The 21,157-nt window shown below is 38.7% G+C and overlaps 2 protein-coding genes across 16 annotated transcripts in view; both read right to left on the reverse strand.

Annotated features, from left to right (window-relative positions):
* Nucleotides 1-5,361, reverse strand: part of LOC137002215 (intermembrane lipid transfer protein VPS13B-like) — a 110,401-nt gene extending 105,040 nt beyond the window's left edge. For all 11 annotated transcript variants that reach the window (XM_067361811.1, XM_067361819.1, XM_067361745.1 and 8 more), the window contains exons 1-3: nt 5,304-5,361; nt 3,685-3,849; nt 2,778-2,921 (exon numbers count right to left, since the gene is read on the reverse strand). In XM_067361811.1, coding sequence (XP_067217912.1) covers nt 2,778-2,921; nt 3,685-3,831 — 291 coding nt within the window. In that variant the 5' untranslated portion in view covers nt 3,832-3,849; nt 5,304-5,361. The remainder of the gene's footprint in view (nt 1-2,777; nt 2,922-3,684; nt 3,850-5,303) is intronic.
* A 1,927-nt stretch (nt 5,362-7,288) lies between these two features.
* On the reverse strand, nt 7,289-16,272 carry osr2 (odd-skipped related transciption factor 2). 5 transcript variants are annotated; one of them, XM_067398265.1, is made up of 5 exons: nt 16,191-16,272; nt 15,555-15,681; nt 8,345-8,953; nt 7,968-8,067; nt 7,289-7,745 (listed from the first exon to the last, which is right to left on the reverse strand). In XM_067398265.1, exons 3-5 carry the CDS (start codon nt 8,926-8,928, stop codon nt 7,563-7,565), a joined length of 867 nt encoding a protein of 288 aa, XP_067254366.1. In that variant the 5' UTR covers nt 8,929-8,953; nt 15,555-15,681; nt 16,191-16,272; the 3' UTR covers nt 7,289-7,562. The 5 variants fall into 5 exon arrangements, with proteins under 5 accessions (XP_067254366.1, XP_067254395.1, XP_067254356.1 ...); XM_067398294.1 differs by lacking the exon at nt 16,191-16,272 and having other exon boundaries at nt 7,289-7,663; nt 15,555-15,739; XM_067398255.1 differs by lacking the exon at nt 16,191-16,272 and having other exon boundaries at nt 15,555-15,739.
* Nucleotides 16,273-21,157: the final 4,885 nt, after the last annotated feature.

A 21,157-nucleotide genomic window follows, 5' to 3' on the forward strand; every position in this document is an offset into this window, starting at 1 on the left:
ACACCTGAGACACAACACACACACAACACACACACACACAACACACACACACACCTGAGACACAACACACACACACACACACGAGACACAACACACACACACACAACACACACACACTCACACACACACACACACCTGACAAAATTAATTAAATGAAATGATCCCATATTCTTTTTTTTTGTTGTTGTTTTTGAACTCTTTTCATTTTGCACGCTTGTGTTTGTGTGTTTGTGTGTTTTCACACACCTGCATCAGTACTGAATCTGTCGCACTGGAGCAGAACTCGTCAGGTTCTCCTCCGTGTGTTTCTGCGTCTGGTTTCCGGTCTCTCCGGGTTCAGCTCCACCAGCGCATAATTTGTCTGAACGTCATTTGCAATTTTCCAAAAGTTCTTTCTAAAGTGGACGGCTCTGTGAAACACATCTGCAACAAATACCTGTTTGGGAATTAAACAGAACCCGTCCCGACGTCAGTAAGCGGTACATACGGTACCGTTTCCACACGGCAGGAACACGCAGACGGCAGTAGCTGATGTTAGAGCAGCGAAACACGCATGTGTTCCAGATCTATTCTGCAGAAGCCGCTATAATCAGCTCTAATTGACTTCCCTCCTAAATGTGTTTCTAACTGGCCATCTGGCCGCGGGACCTCCTCACAACGACTCCCTGCGCGCTTCCGCCGCTCGAGCGCATGAAAACATGCTTCTGACTCTGAGGAACATTCTAGGTCTTCTTTATTTCTACAGCGCTTTATGCAGTACAGATCGTTTGACAACAGAATCAATGATGCACATATGAGACACGCTCAGATTCTGCAGTAAAGAAGCTCTAAAAGGAAATACAGAATAATGTCAATGACTTTGTACAAAAAAACAGTCTTTTCTATTCTAGATAAAGGAAGATGGTCACATTTCTGTGTGAACATCACGTGAAAGACACCAGATTTACTCGATGAGCAACTGAATATACATTTTGTCTAAAAAACAACAGTTCCAACAGGGTGTTTCCGCAGAAGAACCGTTTTGGGTTCGACAAAGAACCTTTCAGTGAACAGCTCTTAGTGTGAAGAACATTTTAATCATCTTTTCCCATCTATAAAGAACCTTTTGTGCAATGGGAAGATCCCCTGGATGTTGAAGGTTCTTCATGGAACCACAGATGAAGATGAAGAACTTCATCTTTAAGACTGTAGACTCATGTGGTTACAGTTCTGTTAATGTTTCAGCCCACCGAACGCTCACTGCCTCGCTTTCATTCCCGTCAGAAATTAAATATGGTCTGTTAGATTGCATGAAACATATTTCTTGTTTATTTGCACACACTGTGGAACGAGTTTAGAAAAGGTTGATGGTAATTCTTTCATACTAATGATTGATAACGAGAGTGTAAAAACAATTACACTATTAGGCTATTACTTTATCTGTAGGTACAAGGTCTTTTTTGTCATTTTTATATATGTATGTATATTATAAAAAACTTGTTTTGACTGATTGCGACTTTTCATCTTACAATTCTGACTTCTTTTCTCAGAATTGCAAGATATAAACTTATTTTTTATGCATTTATTTTAAATTGTAATAATATTTCACAATATTACTAGGGTTTTTTTTGGTATTTTTATCAAATGAATGCAGGCTTGATCATTTGTTTATTTTTGTTGTAATGGAAAATCCCAATCCCATTTTGTCTTCATAATGTTTGACCAATAAAATATTGTTAAAAGAAATTGTGGAAAGAGTGTCTGCGGTGAATAACAGATGCTCAAACACAGATCGCTCTGAACCTCACGTATCTCAAATCCTCGGCTCAAACCTTTGATTATGTTAATATTTTTTCTGTAGAAAGACAAACATAAATAGTGATGAAAGCCAAAATATTAAATGTCACAGATGTATAATCCAGTGTTTTGTAGAGTGGATCAAAATGACCATTTTCACCTGAGATTTGGAGCCGAATTAGAGGAGTGTAAAAATGACTTTATAAAGATGGCAGCATCATTATTTTATTTCTACACAGAGATCTATTAGTAAAATCTGCACTTCTTGTGTTTTTTTCCTCAAGTTTGCATGCCTGTAACTAGCAATATTCTATGCAATTGAGTTGATAGAAAAACTCAATACATTTCTAGTTTCAACATTATTTGTTCTTCAGATATTCCTCTTTAAAAGAAAAATGTTTCAGCTGTGTGTAAATGCCCCACATTTGGTTTTTGATCACTGAAAATTGATTAATTTACTCATGGAGCCGCATTAAGATCTCCATATCTCTGGGATTGAACCACCGAAGGCCTTTAAAAAGAAGATAACCAAAAGAAAAGTTTGTTAAGAACCAGAATCTAAAAGGATATTAAGATATCTTTAATACTTCTTGAGTTACAGACATGCAAAATTGAGGAAAAAAACACAAGAAGTGCTTTTCTGCCATTTTTGAGCTGTCACTGTTGGCATATACTGAAACACAGATCGCTAAAGTCAACAGATTTCACTAATAGATCTACTGATCTCTGTGTAGAAATAAAATAATGATGCTGCCATCTTTATAAAGTCATTTTTACACTCCTCTAATTTGGCTCCAAATCTCAGGTGAAAATGGTCATTTTGATCCACTCTACAAAACACTGGATTATACATCTGTGACATTTAATATTTTGGCTTTCATCACTATTTATGTTTGTCTTTCTACAGAAAAAATATTAACAAAATCAAACATTTGAGCCGGGACCTCTGGTTGATTTGACACGGAATGACCCATGTACAATATCTCCACTCGGACACTGACCGTGGCTCCGTCTCGGAGCTTGAGGATGCACTCCATGGTGTTGATGGTGATGACCACGGGCTCGGAGGTCAGTTTGGTCCAGGGCACGTGGATGCGCAGCTCGTGGATGTGTCCGCTCAGGAACATGAAGGGCAGCTTGAGCTCCTGCAAACACACACACACACACACACACACACACACACACAGTCTGTCAGTCAGAGCAGAGAAGAACCAACGCCTGCTCGACACAATCAAACAGACCGTACAGAAGTAACGAATTTACAGGCTTCAAACGCTTCCAGAGCGAGCCGCTTTAATACAAGATCACTGAGGAAAGTTTAACTCCCGCTTGGGACGACGCAAGCTGCTTCTAATAATATCCTGCATCAAACTCTGAGAGCGAGTGCGGAGCCAAACATTCTCACAACATGACACACTGATCCCTTCCAGATATTACAACTGCTGCAGCTCAGTGCTGCCCAAACAAGAGAGCAGAGCAAACCTTGTGTTTAATGTATCCGAGCGTCAGCGGACAGACGGACAGAGAGGAGCTTCAAACCTTCAGAAACTCTTCACTGACACTTCTGAGGAATACGGCTGAAAATATCAGTTCATTTTGACATTACGTCACATGTCAGGGTTAGATTAGAGTTTTAACGGCGGTTTTGAAAGATGTGAAAACAAAAAGGGAAGAAAAACGAGATTCATAGTGCATTCATATTCATTCATCCATTGAATAGGGAGAGCAGAAGACAAGAGCGCAGAAAATGATCAGGAGGAAAGAGGGACGCTAAAGTCTCATCAGTTCGTTATTCTCCTGAGAGCAGAAGATGTCCAGCTCGTTCGGTCAAATGCTTCATTTCAGTGATTCTGGATGGCAGTTTCCAGAACCTTCAGAAGGACACGATGGCTGCAGGAAGAGTCTCACCTGCTCCAGCACGTCCAGCCGCAGGTCCAGTTTGCTCAGAACCACGTCTCCGCCCCATAACGACAGCTGCAGGTCCGATGGCTTCAGGTTCTTTATGTAGCGGTTGACATAACTCATCAAGAGCGGAGAAACATACGACTCCAGCATCCTGACGGGATGTCATGCCTGCGACACACACACACACACACACACACACACACACACACACACATCAATCTAATAGATCATAAGCGGGTGTCTGGCATGAGAACAATCATGTGACTCAAGCCTCCCAGAACAGATCAATGTCACTCAGACACCCGATGACCGATCGATCGATTGCACTGACGCTGAACACGCGTGTGATGTGTGCTGTCCTGTCACAGTATACGGGTCAATGACGTGACGGCTCTTTTTTATGTCCAAAGGCCTTAATAATAATAATAAACAACAAAGATATGTGTGTAAGGCAGTACAACTAGATCTCTTCTATTGAACCCAAAAGATTTTAATTATATTTTTCTGCATATAAAGATATTTTAAAGATTTTAAAGTGTCAAAAGGTCATTCGGTTTAACCGTCCAAAGGCCAAAACAGACATTTTATTTGTGATTAAAATATCTTAAAATGTAATAAATGTATATATTTTTTATTCTGGCATGATTTTATAACATCATTTATAAACATAGTGCAAAACGGTATTAAAATTATGTGTAGAAGTCGTTGCTTTGTTATGAGAAAGAATGTCCGGAAAAATTAATCTCATTGATGTCATTCGGAGTAACCGATATAAAGGGACCATTTTGGACAAAGTCATGCGGTCAGTATCATGTGACAGGATGTGACATCATTCAGACACCTGCAAAGGACCACATGGTCATGAAACAAAGTAACTACTTTTTTTACAATATAAATGTTTAATGACAGACAGTAATATTCAAGATACACAAACTACTCTTTTTTTGGTCAAATTTGCCATTATGAATTGAAAATAAAAGACAGTTTTCAGCATATCAGGCATAAGAATAAAAGTGAATGTAATTTAATAAACTTTATCATAGCATTTAATAAAGTTTATCATCACTTATGACAGTCATTTCATTTCCTATTCAAATAAATGATATTTGTAAAGCGTTTGTTCACATTACTTTTCAGGTCTCTTTTATTTAGCTTTTCAATACATGTTAGCAGCTGTTTTCTTTATTTATTCTTTATTTAATCTCTTCTTGTTGACAGTGTGTGTCTGTATTATGATCTGATCTGAGCTCAGAGTTAAAGAGAAATGAAAATCCCCCATCTGTCAATCAAACACTGATGCTGCTCATCACAGAAGATTATTAACAGTGTTACAGCACTATATTCTTAAAAACAAACAAACAAACTGTGCCAGAATGTATAACGAGTCATTACAAACAGAGGCTTTATTCCATGCCTGATTAAATGTGGGCTTTATTGCATTGAGAGACACGGGTCACATTTGCATATGCATATTAACTGACACTGTGTTTAATTTCTTCACTGACACAGACTGACATATGGTTTAAAGCTACCGACATCAGCGCGAGCTCAGCGTCTCTCACACACACCTGATCACAACATCAGCCGAACACACACTCACAAACACATAAACAAACACTTACAGCTTCATCCGACGCGTCAGGCTGCTGCAGAAACACAAACACGTTCATCACTTCCGCATACACAGCACCGCAGCGTCACCGCCTGCGTCCACACGTCACTTCCGGCACAGAGCTGACGCGGAGACAGATGCGTGCGCGCGCGCAAAAGCCGCGCTTCAGTGCAGTTTGAGTCAAATTAGTTTTAAGGCGCATTCAGTTTATTTCTAACACAAACAACTCAGATTAACTGACTGACTGACAGCCGCGCGCGTGACGCGCCTGACGCGGTGTTAAAAACGCAGCGCTCAAGTTAAAATAAGTTTAACGCGTCTCACGTTTTTAAACGCGTTCTGTGTGAATAGCCCATAATAATCATTACTGCGATACGGATTATACACAAATAATCATTAGAAACTGGCAAATACGCTCATCATTATTACTAAACACCGATAATCGATTATACAGTGCAGGGTTCATTTTTCACGCGCTTAATTCTGCAGTTCTCAAAGGATGAGGATGAGGATCTAATTCACCCTGTTAATGGAAGAAGAAGAAGAAGAAAAAGAAAGATAAACTGAGGTTTATAAACTCTATAGTTCGACTGAGAAATTCCCGCCGAAACTGCGCTTGAAACGCCATTTTATAAAAATCAGTGCTGATAATACAATAATTACCCATTAAACACTGACTACTAATTTATTATTAGACACTGACAATACTTAATATTACAATGCTTTTTTTTATAATTATTATTATTAAAAAGCCACTATTTTTATATGTTTAGCTATCCATAGTGTTTAGATAATGTCCTCATTGCATTGCGGTCGAAATTGTCTATATTCATTTTTATGTCTATTTTTAGCATGGTTTTGTACAGCACAGTGGTCAAATACTGTTGTTTTATTGTGCTTTGTATATACTTTTTAAAAATATATATTAAACACTGACTAGAAGACTAATCATTAATAAAATACTGCCAACATTTTTTTGATGAAACACTCATAATCATTATTTCAACAAACACACAAATATTCAACTCCACATAAATCCGCATTAAATGGCTTTTCTCCAGGGCTGAATTTCAGAATCAGTGAATCCATGATTTGGTTTATATTGTTTTTCCAGATGAATTCGGTTGATGTTATTCAGCAGATGCTCGATGTGTTTAAAACGAGCCGCCAGTCCATTAATATCACTGCTATTTTTATGTCCTTCCTTTGAGATTTTGTGGAATATTGAATCTCGGCCTTTGATGGGAATCAGTTTCCTGTTCCAAAGCGTCTTCTGTTTTATATGAACTGCGAAATGATTAAACCTCATTCACTAATTAATCTGTCATTTATTTCGCTGGTTTAATTTCACAGGCTCATAATTCACGCGTGTCGATTTATATTTAAAACATTTCCTTTCTTCCAAATGTTGTCCGTCTGTGACATATGAAGATTTTCTTTCCGTTTACAAAATGTGTGACTTTCACTTTACCTTTTTTTATTTTTTATAAATAAGAATTAGTATAAACCCATCTCGCGTGTTTTAAAGATGAAAGCATGAATCGGTTGTATTGCTGTTGATTAAAGCGAGATTAAATAAAAAGCTGTTTCTGCATTGAAATCATCTCAGTTCACAGGCAAACAAAAATAAATGTTAAAATTTCAATGTCATAACTGACATGTACATTTCAGACAATAAAATATTTGTAACCAATTAGGCTATTGTAAAAAAAAAAAACCTGCGATTTCTAACTTTTTACACAATCCTTTAGCTTTAGTTTGAAAGTTCAAACTGAAATGAAATAGGCTACTACTAATAATTATTATAACAATTAAAATGAAATAACCGTCTCATAATTGAGATTTTACGTTAGTAATCTCGGGACATTTAATTAGAATTTGAAAATGAAATATTCTTGCAAACACGTAAAAAAAGGAAACGAAGATATTTTTCTTACAAAACTCCAGTCACAGTAAAAAAGAGAGACTCTTTTATTACAGAATTATAGCGTCTCATTTCATCATACTTTATTGTCTTTGCTGAAACAGATTATTTCACCAATCCTGTGCTCATTTTGAGCAGTCTGCTTTAATATACAATGAATTCACTCCCAGATGTGAACACAGATCGAAACGACTTCGAGTTCAGATGCAGGTAATAATAAAAATAACAATAAACACTTTATTTACATGAGTTCACAGAGTCTGTTTAGGTGCTTGACGTCTCCTCGTGTCTGTCTGTCCGCCAGAGGCTCGAGATCAGAGTTTGATTTGTTAGTTCTCTAGTTAGTTAGTAGTCCTGCTGTGGTGTGTGTGTCAAACTGTGGCGTCGCAGGTCACAGTTGCGCCGAAACACCTTCCCGCAGCGGCCGCAGGAGAAAGGCTTGAGGTCTGTATGGGTGAGAAGGTGAGTTTTCAGGTTACTTCTTTGATTAAAGGTTCTTCCGCATGTGGGGCATTTGTGAGGAGATTCCTGTTCAGATTTGAAGCAAGCAAAGGATTATTCCCTTTAGTTTTCCATCAAATAGCCAATGTATATCAGCTTGATTGTCAACATTTGAGGCCCAGATGATAAAAGCACGAGGATCTTCAATAATCAACAATCACGAATACCCGTGCAGCCCCATGACACTTTACTCAGAGCTCAACGAACAAGAGAGCGTGTTTGTGCAGAATACAAATTATGACAATTTACCTGCAAGTGCAACGTTTTATGAACCGCCAAAGTTCGCGACTGACAAAATCCCTTCCCGCACTCCTGACATTTGAACGGTTTCTCCTTGGAGTGAATGTATCTGGAAAACAAGCGAGAAAGAATCAGGATGGTTCTCCTCGGTCATGCGAGCACGCGCAGAACATCAACATCTCACATGCACACGCTTAAAAATAAAAGTTTCAAAAGAGCATAATTTCTGGTTCCCCAAAGAACCTTTCAGTGAACATTTTTTTCTTCAGTGTGAAGAATACTCTGAAGAAGCTTTGGTAAAAACAGGTTCTTCATGAAACCATCGATGCCAATAAAGAGCATTTATTTTTAAGAGTAGCCTAACACACACACACACACTCACTCACCTGTGGTCTCGCAGGTGGTCTTGCCTCCTGAAGGCCTTGTGGCAGATGTCGCAGGTGTACGGCCGCTCGTCCGTGTGCGTGCGCTCGTGGATCAGCAGATTGTAGGACTTCGTGAAGTGTCTCCCGCAAAACTTGCAAATAAATTCCTTTTTGCTTTTGGACGGGAGTCTCCCGCGCGCGGGCTTGCGGTCCGGGGACAGTTTGTCCAGTTCGCCGCTGAGTTTGCACAGATCGCCGGGCTTGGGCGGATCCTCCTGCGTGGCCGCCAGCGCGAGGTTGGCGAAGTCGAATCTCGGTCTGTCCTTGTGCAGCGCGGGAACGACGCGCGTCACGGATCCGTGTTTGGGGTGGAAAATATGCGCGGCGAAGGGAAGAGCCGCGGAGAACGGAAAGCGAGGGTCCACGAGGCCCTGAACTTGCGGGTAGCCCAGAGTCCAGTGGTTCATCTGCATGCTCTGGACCGAGCTCAGCCCGTACAGATGATCCACGGCCGCGGGGAAAGTGTTGAGCGTCTGCAGGAACGTGTAGTTGAGCTGCAGCGCCGGGTGAAGCGGGATCGGGGCCGGTAACGCTTTACTGCCCATATCGGAACCGAACTCGAGCAGGATCCTGAGAAAACACAAGCAAACAAGCAGTCATGAATCAGATCACATTTTTCATAATTTAAAAAAGTTATATATATATATATATATATGGAAAAACATATTCAGGAAATATATTTTTTACAGAAGACTATTTATTATTGTGGGATTCTCACATGTAAAGTATCGGTTCATGCGGTCAGAATTTTATTATCCACAGATTTTTATTTCTTGCTCTTGCTTTTTTTTTCTCCCAGTTTTTTTTTTTTTTTTCCTGTGCCGTTCGCTATCGCTATTTAAACAAGTTGTTATGAAACACTTTTAATACAGGCAGGTTATTACGGCACATTGTTTTTGTGTTTTTGTGTGTGTGTGTGTTCACACACTATGCATATAATATTCGGCAGAAAATCGCAAAACAATCTTGGCAATCGAGCGAAATGAAATCTAACCGCTGGGTTTGAATGAATAATTTGCCCCCCCTCCCCCTCATTACAGAGTTCATGAAAGTCTCGATCAGGCCTAATATTAAACCTGCCTCACACCAACATGAAGTCATTTAGAGTTTTTCACATATCAGAATGCCTTTACTATTTATGCAGAAATTTAAAAAATATTATCAACATAATCTAAAATAAATGACCGATCATTTACAGCTGTTACAGAATATTTCGCTGACCTTTATAAGAAAGACAGAGTGTGTTTCTATTAATATCCATTTCTTGCTCCAGATGTGATCAGAACTCATAATCACGACAATCGAACTTTTCGATCATTTAAAAAAAACATTTAAAATGTTTGTTCACGTTCTTTGAATAAAACCGCTTCATAAAATCGTACTTCGGGATCCATATTTAATTTACATTCACAACACGTTCAATGTCGAGCGCGCATATTTGTCATTCTATCATTGGGTCTCGAAACAGAACCGAACCCAATGTCTGCACGAGAGAGTTCGAGCAGTTCTGTGAAATTAAATAAAGTTAGTCTCTCACCCACAATGCAAAGGTCGCCGTTTGACTGTAAATCCACACAGACCGAGGAACTTCAGCTCGAATTCATAACTACAGTTCAAACATGGTAAAGTTCAGAAGTGTTGTGGGAGAGTCCGCGGATCTGGACCTGCTCTGGATCTCCGGATCGCGGAGTTCTTGTTCTAGTTCGGGCGGCGGAGCTTCACCGATCGACCCGCCCCTCACACACACACACACACACACACACACACACACACACACACACACACACACTTACATGTGTTTGATGGCAACACGCATCTGACAGCTCACACACACTCCTTCAGTTTGTGATTACGCGAGGAAACACTTTCATTTCTCCAGTGACAGTTCAGTCAAAAATGATAATTCTGTCATCATGTCTTTAGAATGCAAACGATAGATTAAGTTTTCTTATTAAAGTCAATGGGGTCTAAAACAAGAAAGTCAAACAAGTAGGCTAAAAGATGACATAATTATATATATTTTTTTATTTAACTATCCTTTGAAGTACGGCCTTTATTGAATCGTGTTTTTTCGGCACAATTACGCTAATTGTTACAGATTTATTTACTGTCACGATGATCCGACAGATCAATCTCACGTTAAACATTAAAACACCTTATCATCACTTCTGCTTCAAAAACAATTCAAGTTAACTAAATCCAAACTAAACCAGTTGTCATTTAAAAGTTGATGTTCGAGAAAAGCCTATTTTATACTCAACACGAGAGCTTTAGTTCAGATTAGTGAAATCTGTAATAAACGAAGAGAAAGTAAACATGCATCGCAAAATACACCCTTACATTTTAAATAATCATCTGATCAGAATGTATTAAAAATGGTTTTGGATTATGAACTATGCATTTTGCCGTGCTATTATTGATTTTATACATGTTAAAAATAATAAATAGAATTAAAGCTGACGATTTATTTATTTGTTTTCTCCACGAATGTAATATAGCCTATAGACTGATTATGGTTTTAAAATGCAAAACAGACGCTTTTATCTTGAAAAATGAAATAATTAATAAAATCATTTTAATAATAGTCTAAATAAGTGAAATAAAAAATTATTATTCTGTGTTTAAATCGCGTTCATGAATCGGAGTCGCCTGTGAAAGAACCGCTATATGATGAACAGAGTTAATATCAGTAAAGCATCATGTTTATGAACTCTTCCAAACAGAAGGTTATTTCGACTAAATCTCGACGTTACTCCACTGCTGTTAGAGTTATTTATCCATGTACATTAGATGTGCAGAAAAAGGAGCGAGATTGATGTTGTTTCTATGAATGAAGAGCGCCTCCTCTCGGTCACGGAGCAGAACTGGAATAATCAGGATCGTTCTCTGGACAGCACGATGAGAAAAACAAGCTCGTTTACTGTAAACATTTGCTCATATATCAGACACAGGTCAGTTTCTTTACTATTGCAGTATACTGTACACTGTATCAGTTCTGATGGTCTTGGTACAGTTAAAAAGCCTTCACATGAAAATTCAACAAGCTGCTGGAAACATTCCTTAGAGATTTTGCTCCATATTGTCATGATATCATCACGCAGGTGCTGCTGATCCATGATGCGAATCTCCCGTTCCAGCTCATCCCAAAGCTGCTCTACTGGACTGAGATCTGGAGGCCGTTTGAGTTTAGTGAACTCACAGTCATGATCAAGACACCAGTTTAAAATGATTTGAGCTTTGTGACGTGTGCGTTATCCTGCTGGAAGGCGATCAGAAGATGGTCATAAACGGATGGACACGGTCAGCAACAATACTCAGGTCGGCTGTGGTGTTTAAACGATGATCAATTGGTACTAAGAGGCCCAAAGTGCCAAGAAAATATATAAAACACCATTACACCAGCAGCAGCCTGAACCGCGGACACAAGACAGCATGTTGTTTACGCCAGATTCTGACCATCTGAGCAGAAATCCAGACTCATCAGTTTTTCCAGTCTTCTATTGTCCAGTTTTGGTGAGTCCGTGAACTGAGCCTCAGTTTGCTGTTGTCAGCTGACAGGAGTGTCACCGGTGTGTCTTCTGCTGCTGGACGTGTTCAGAGAAGCTCTTCTGCAGACCTCGACTGTAACCAGTGATTATTTGAGTTACTGTTGCCTTTCTATTATCTGAACCAGTCTGGCCGTTCTCCTCTGACCTCTGACCTCAAGAAGGCACTTTCACTCACTGGATATTTTCTGTTTTTCACAGCATTCTCTGTAAAACCTAGAGATGATTGTGCCTGAAAATCCCAAAATTCAGTTTCTGAAATACTCAGATCAGCCCGTCTGTTAATTATTTGAACAAAATAAGAGGGATCATGCAAAATGTGTGTTATTTTTTATTTAGTACTGTCCTGAATAAGATATTTTGCATAAAAGATGTTTACATATAGTCAAAAAATAGCTGAATTTATAAAAATGACCCATTTAAAAATGTACACACCATTGATTCTCAATACTGTGTGTGGTCACCTGATGATCCACGACTGTTCTTGTGTTTTGTGATGGTTGTTCATGAGTCTCTTGTTTGTTCTGAGCAGTTAAACTGAGCTCTGTTCTTCAGAACAATCCTCCAGCTCCTGCAGATTCTTCAGTTTTCCAGCATCTTCTGCATATTTGAACCCTTTCCAGCAGTGACTGAATGATTTTGAGATCAACTGAGAACAACTGAGGGACTCAAACTCAACTATTAAAAAAGGTTCAAACATTCATTGATGCTCCAGAAGGAAACACGATGCATTAATAGATGGGGGGGGGGAAGTCAAGGTAAATTTTACTTAATTTGTCTTCCGGAAATATGCAAGCATCTTCTGTTGCTTCCGATGGGCAGTACTAAATGAAAAAAAAAAAAGATATTCAAGCAAAATAAGAAAAATTTGGACATCTTCATCCTGTTCAAAAGTTTTCATCCCCCGGCTCTCAATGCATCGTGTTTCCTTCTGGAGCATCAGTGAATGTTTGAACCTTTTTTAATAGTTGAGTTTGAGTCCCTCAGTTGTCCTCGGTGTGAAAAGATGAATCTCAAAATCATTCAGTCACTGCTGGAAAGGGTTCAAATGTGCAGAAGATGCTGGAAAACTGATGAATCTGCAGGATCTGGAGGATTTTTCTGAAGAACAGAGCTCAGTTTAACTGCTCAGGACAAACAAGAGACTCATGAACAACCATCACAAAACATAAAAACAGTCATGGATCATCAGGTGACCACACACAGTATTGAGAATCAAGGGTGTGTACATTTTTGAACGGGTCATTTTTATAAATTCAGCTATTTTTTGACTATATGTAAACATCTTTTATGCAAAATATCTTATTCAGGACAGTACTAAAAAAAATAACACATTTTGCATGATCCCTCTTATTTTGTTCAAATAATTAACATTTTGCCGATTCTGCAAGGGGTATGTAAACTTTTGAGCACGACTGTGTATATATATATATATATATATATATATATATATATATATATATATATATATATATATATATATATATATATATATATATATAAAACCCTGACTGCCATTCAAAAGTTAGGAATCGGTACGATTTTTTATGTTTTTGAAAGAAATCTCTTCTGCTTACCAACGCTGCATTTATTTGAATGAAAATACAAACAAACAAACATAATACAGTAATATTGTGAAATATTATTCCAATGTAAATCAGCTGTTTTCTATGTGAATATACAGTAAAGTGTAATTTATTCCTGTGATCAAAGCTGAATTTTCAGCATCATTACTCCAGTCTTCAGTGTCACATGATCCTTCAGAAATCATTTGAATATGATGATTTGATGCTCAAGAAACATTGATTATTATCAATGTTGAAAACAGTTGTATGCAAAAAAAAAAATCAGGATTCTTTGATGAATAGAAAGTTATAGAAAAGTTTTATAACATTTTACACTATGGTTCAAAAGTTTGTGGTCAGTAAGATTTTTTTTTTTTTTTTTTAAGAAATGTAAAAAATTTATACTTTTATTCAGCAAGGGTGCATTAAATTGAACAAAATTGATAGTAAAGTTAAATAAATGTTGTTCTTTTGAACTTTATATTCATCAAAGAATCCTGAAAAAAATTGCATACAACTGTTTTCAACATTGATAATAATCATAAATGTTTCTTGAGCATCAAATCATCATATCAGAATGATTTCTGAAGGATCATGTGACACTGAAGACTGGAGTAATGATGCTGAAAATTCAGCTTTGATCACAGGAATAAATTACACTTTACTATATATTCACATAGAAAACAGCTGATTTACACTGGAATAATATTTCACTGTTTTACTGTATTTTTGATCAAATAAATTCAGCCTTGGTGAGCAAAAGAGACTCTTTTAAAAACATTCAAAATCTTACAGATTCCTAACTTTTGAACAGCAGTGTATATAGTTTTTTTTATTATATATATATATATATATATATATATATATATATATATATATATATATATATATATATATATTTTTTTTTTTTTTTTTTTTTTTTTTACTTTTTACATCAATAATGCTTATTTTTTTTAAACAACAGAACAAGTCCTGCAGTTTATACAACAGGTTGCGTACAAAAGAAAAACACACACCATGAAAACATCACAAACGTCCTGAGAATTCAAACACTTTTACACAAGAGTCACAGTATATCTATTTGATTTAGAATAAATGATATGATATTATATATATATATATATATATATATATATATATATATATAGGTTTGCTCTGTGTGGATGTATTTCTAGAGTTATCTGTACTGTTTTCTTATCAGAACCAGTAGAAACGACATCAGCTGATCTTCCACAGGTCTGTTTTGGTTTTTCTGTCCTAGTTTCTTCAGTGACCCTCTTACTTATTTTCTACAGCCTTTGGAAATGTGAGAACTCTGTCAAGGAACTGAACTTCAGATCTGACTCCTGGTCTTCGTTGAACACGTTGGTCTCTCTTCATGGGGTTAAACTAGTCAATCTGATCTGGTTCACAGCACAGATCATTCTAGCAACACATCCACACAGAACTAACCTGATCTAATATAAATTCTTCTAATGATATACATCTTACATTTACTCATTTATCAGACACTGTTAACCAGACTGACAAATGAGAGCAGTGCTGTACAGAAACAGTTTAATTTTAGACGTAAAGTTCATGTTGAGTTGTGTCAGCTGTCCTCTGATCAGTAATACCCACTAATCGGTCAGTTATGAGCACACATATCTGTGTGTCTGGACACACCGTCTATAATCTCTCTCTCACACACACACTGATCCTCCGCAGAAGCACAACAGAAACACACACACTCTCTGTAATGGCTGCCGAACAATCAGCCACTAAAGTTCCGCTTACAGCTCCACAAACAGACCAGCGGTCGTCGAGCAGCTGCTAACACACACACACACACACACACACACACACACACACACACACGCTCACACACGCTCACGTATGACAGCACTGCTGGCAAGCCGTTTTGTTTTAATGATATCCAAGTCTGTCTTGGGATCTCCAGCAGGAAGTGATGAACACTCTCATCACATTCTCTCAAAGGCCCCGACACACGATTCAAATCCATTTCACTGGCATTAACGAGAAAGACCAAAGAAAAGAAGTTCTGTATAAGCTGATATTTACCTGGAATATGCTTAAGGGTGGCGAGCAGCTTTTCCTGGAGGTTCAGTGAGACGGAGCAGCGACAGTGAGACAGGATGTCAGCCGAACCTGCTGTGGTTACGAGCTCATCCTGCGCCGCTTCAGGGGGCTGCGATCAAAACACCCCCAAACGTGACATTTCAGGTACAAGCCTCTGTTCACAACACATCCACACATTCAACCATCCCCAGTTCACCAGAACATCTGAACAAACAGAATGAGTTTATACAGACACTCAATATTCAGTGATATTATTAATCTGACTGCACTGACACTATCAGACGAGAACAGAACTTGATCTGAATAATGACTCTCTTATCTTCTGTAGAGCTGCTTTACTCCTGAATCTGAATTTGTCTCATATCTGATGAAGTTTGCATCATTTATTCTGTTATTTTCCTGTTTATTTCTGCGAAGCTGCTTTGAAATGATTTGTACAGTATGAAGCGCTGTAGAAATAAATCTGACTTGATTTTAGAGATCTGAAACACTTATTTTTTAATAACACATCCTGAATAAAAATGTTTTATCATTTGTAGTTTTAATTAATTGAGTCATTTACTTCCTGTATCAATTATGCTCTAGGAAAAACTACAGAAGAAACACGTGAAGCTTTACATTCAGTGAGAAACAAAAGCATGCAGATATCAGGAGTGAATCGCCCTCGCCTGCTGTTTGCAGCATTTCCCGTCACGTTGTCTCTGTGAGTCACATCTGAAAATCCCACACGATACTTCATTAACCTGAACGACAGACAGAGAGAGAAAGAGGCGTCAGTGAGGATCAGAGAATTAATCAATTACAGGCTGATCTCGAATCTACCTTTTCTGTAAAAAATACTAAAAAAAGGCAGTATCCTCACAACTATGCTCCTTCTTAGAAAGAAATAGTATCTGTGAGGATTTCCAGTCAGGATTTAGACCGTACCATAGTACTGAGACTGCTCTCATTAGAGTTACTAATGATTTGCTCTTATCATCAGATCGTGGTTGTATCTCTCTATTAGTGTTACTGGATCTTAGTGCTGCATTTGACACTATCGATCACAACATTCTTCTAAACAGACTCGAAAACTATGATGGCATTAGTGGAATTGCATTGGCATGGTTCAAATCATACTTATCTGACCGTCATCAGTTTGTAGTAGTAAACGATGAGATGTCATATCAATCACAAGTTAAATATGGAGTACCACAAGGCTCAGTACTAGGACCATTGCTTTTCACTCTGTACCTGCTACCCTTGGGAGATATCATTAGGAAGCATGGCGTTAGTTTTCATTGTTACGCTGATGATACTCAGCTCTATAGTTCTTCACGCCCTGACGAAACTTACCAATTCGCTAAATTAACAGAATGTATAGCTGATATAAAAAACTGGATGACCAGTAATTTCCTACTACTAAATTCAGAAAAAACAGATTATAATTTTTGGACCGAAAACTTCTTCACGCAATAATCTAGAATACTGTCTAACACTTGATGGCTGCTCTGTTAAGTCTTCGTCATCAGCTAGGAACCTGGGTGTGCTCTTTGATACCAATCTTTCATTTGAAGGCCATGTTACTAGAATCTGTAAAACCTCATTCTTCCATCTTAAAATATGGCATATGTTCTCAATGAAAATGAGTTTCAGTCATTGTCCACAGCGTCACAGGTCTGTGAGTTTTGTAGACGGTGGATGCTTTACTGGCCTGTTAGATGGTCTTTATATGGCTGAATGAACCCTGAGTTTCACCTGGATCTGATAGACACACCGCAAACACACCTTCAGACATCAGTGGAGGAATTACACAAGCATTCACATACACACACACTGTAACATACACTCACACACACACACATAAACGTAACATAGGCTCCTGCTGCTGGAAAGCTCTGTGATATCCACGAGAGGCTCATTCACAGGAACGAATAAGACACGTTTGAGTCACTCACAGTAATGTGCTTCTGAATATCATACTCACAGTCACAGGAAATGTTGTTTTATTAATGTCTAATGTCTTAACTCTGAGAAGGTATTTGTGGTTTTAATAGGAGTGTAAGCTGTTTACGACACAGACGTGAGGGAGAAATGATTGCTGGTGTGGGACGCTGGTGGCTGTGGATGGGTTCTGGGAGGTCCAAATGAGCTGTTATATACCAGCACCGGCCACATGACAGCAGGAGAGAGAGAAAGAGAGAGGCGGCCGCTGGTCAGATGGAGGTGGGCAAGTTCTGCTCAGACCTGCTCCGCCAATAACCAGAACCTGCATGGCGCAATAAAACACAAACCTCCCCTGCGTCAGCTAATCCAGTCAAGTCCCCTTTATATATATTAGAACATCACGGTTCGGTGCATACAGTCAGATGACGAATACAGTTGTTCACAGGCGATCTACACTCCAATCCAGTAGGGGGCGTATGCGGTAATGCAACGCTGTTTGCTAACCACCACAACAGGAAAAAAAGCAGAAGAACAGGCAGTATATGCATACATATCTTTACGTGTAAAGCCCATAGTATAGTTCACTTTTTACGCGTATGCAAGGATCAGCGTACAGTGCGCGACACAAATTTTGTCATCAGAAGAGTATGTGTGTACTGTACGCACAGCCAGATTTTTGTTACCATGCGTACTAGTACATAAAGGTCGCACATGCGCATTTAATTTTTTTGCAGTAATCACTTTATACACAAGGTGGCACCCATGCCCTGGGAGTGTCGATTAACAAGGTAGTCAAAGAAAAACTGCATAAATAGAACAGACTGGAACGTATGCAAACTACAGCGACAATGGAGGCCTACATAGACATGAGATTGTGCAAAGAGATTGAAAGTACCCTCATTTGTACAACTCTAGCATGAAAGAATACAAAGATGTTTACATGGGTTGTAACTCGTGAGAGATTACTCAAAACTGCGCATGCGTCGAACGCCTTTGTTCGCGTACAAGTTAAATGAAGTATACTTTGCAAGACTGTGTGTTTGACTGTGCGAGACTGTCCTTCTCCAAAAAATGACCCTATAGGTAGTTTTTTCAAGCACCTTATTATGACCTATATTTACGTTTTAAAGTCATGCGCCCTCTAGCAGTCTAAAAATAATGACAGTGTTGTGTTACGTCTGTCGTCATGAAATGACGTATGACCGTCATTACCAGTCAAAATGCATGTTCTTTTAAATGCAATGTGTGGAGTTTGTACACAGTCCCTTAACCACCATTTGTCCTATTTCCATTTAGCAAAACTAATTTTTTTTTTATTAATGCCTACACCTACCCAAACCCTAAACCTACCCTTAGTAATTTATAGTGCATATACACTTTATGAGCACATGCGTTCCCTGGTATCAAACCCACGATAACATGATCGCATATTGTTGTATATTGCAATGCTCTACCATTTGAGCTACGAGAAACCCACAATATAACGCAGATAAAAGGGAACAATGCATTAAAATGAAAGTGTCCTGTTGTCGATTGGGGTGCAACTTTAGTAAACGCTCCTATGGGTCGAATTTCAGGGAAGTGACAAACGACCTATATGGGCGTATTGGATGGAGAACATGTTGGACTCTCCGCATACACTAGCATATGTCTCTCAACCACTGTTTCAACCACAGAAAGGCATCAATAAATAGATCATTGAGAATAATATCTCACGTAGCATTACATTTACCTCAGGCAAGTCATTTAGTGTCCACAGCATGTTAGTTCACTGGAGAAATGAACTCTAGAGGGGAATATATGCACTATATTAACTTATATATTAGAATATTAGAATAATGCAAACAAGTTACAACAGTAACTGTGTAAATAATCATATTTTAAAAATGAATTGGAGTAATAATTTTATAATTGGATTTAGAAGTTAATTCAAAAGCTGCCTTGTGCCTTATTTATGTTTTTTTTATTTGAGTGTTATTATTATTATTATATCTAAAAATAAACAGCAACTGAATGTAATAGTTTATTAATATTATAAGTAATGTGCAAGAAAGTGCTCCCTGTATATAGTTTACAGCATTAGCTGAGATATATTTTTTTATACTTAAGAAATTACTAATTATTATTGAATTTAAGGAGAGAGACACAATGTCATCAATAAACCACTGTTTAATAAAAAAGAAGAAAAAAAGAAGCAAATTTATGTTTAGTTTTCTCCCACTGTTGTACCGAACAATCATGTTTGTGTACCGTTACACCCCTAATATATGCTTCACAGTGATAAACAGGAAAATAACAGAATCAATGATGCAAACGTCATCAGATATGAGACAAATTCAGATTCAGGAGTAAAGCAGCTCTACAGAAGACCTTCAATTCAGTGTTGATTCAGTTCAATAACAGTTGCAAAGTCGAATCAGCTGTAAGCAGCTCTGCAGAAAACAGTGATGTCATGATCGCTCTCAGTCACAGTGAAGCGTTGCGACAGCATCTGTGATCGGGGAAACCTTCTGGCACACGTCGCTCGCAGATACATGCAGACGGGCCGCATGGATGTGTAAGTACGAGAGCTGATTTATGGGCCTGCAGGCTTTAGGATGTACCAGGGCTTTATTAAACACCTTCTGGAGGCCCGGGGCCCGACTGCGGCTGGATCCGTCCAGTTTAAGAGTTTTTCAGCAGGTCAGTCAGAACTTCCTTTGACATGTGGCCAAGCAATTAAAAGGAGGCTGAAGCCGGAATGTGATACAGACGTCTCAGCTGTTTCGGCAGGGGCTCTCATAGAACCCATGTTTTCTGCCAATATGTTCTCCATTTGATGGTGCAAGCGAGAGCAGCTTATAAACGCTGCCGGGATGGATGGATTTCACATGTGCGGCAGAGAAACGCCTCGGTGGGAGGGATTCTCCGAGACTGACCTCGGGATGTGCTGCGCTTTTCCGTGCAGATCTCGCCGCTCGCTTACAGCTGCCTGTAAAAGCTCCACGTCCAGCATTACTCCGACCGCTAGATTTATAAATCCCTCCTAATGTCGCCATGGATGCATTACGGCTCTAAATGGTGAAATTGATTGCTTGCCCCCTCTGTAACGGCACACTTGATGATTATAAATGAAATCGTAAATAAGGCCGCTGGACTTTTACAGATTTTGGCACAGTAGACGTAGTAGTTCTGCCTGACCTGCCGAGGTCAACGTTTAACAGATTGCTGCCGTAGAGCGCGAGAGAACCGTGTTAAAACATCATCATTATCTCCAGCGTTTCCTGCGCCGCACAGCTGGAGCGGACCAGGATCTTCGCAGGATTTCGGAACAATGTAGTCATGACTGAGTCTGGAAGGAGGAACAAAAGAGATGCTTCTGGTCCACAAGGCTCATTTGGAAGAAAGGAAATGAACAGGGATGAGAACTTGATACTCACGAATTTACGACTTTGGCAAATACGGGCTGGAGACTTTTACTTGAGCTGCAGATCTGATCTCTGGAACGAGCTCATCTCAGCAAACAAGTTCCTCATCAGCAACGAAACGCTTTACAGGCCGCATAAATCCACAGATATTCACAGATGTGTGTATGCTGATTATTCAGTCCTGGTGATGGTTGTTTCTATAAACTACTAAACTCTATTAAATCTTTCTTTTACCAAAACTTTGTACCTATT

The sequence above is a fragment of the Chanodichthys erythropterus genome, chromosome 2, assembly GCF_024489055.1.
Source record: "Chanodichthys erythropterus isolate Z2021 chromosome 2, ASM2448905v1, whole genome shotgun sequence".
NCBI lineage: Eukaryota > Metazoa > Chordata > Actinopteri > Cypriniformes > Xenocyprididae > Chanodichthys > Chanodichthys erythropterus.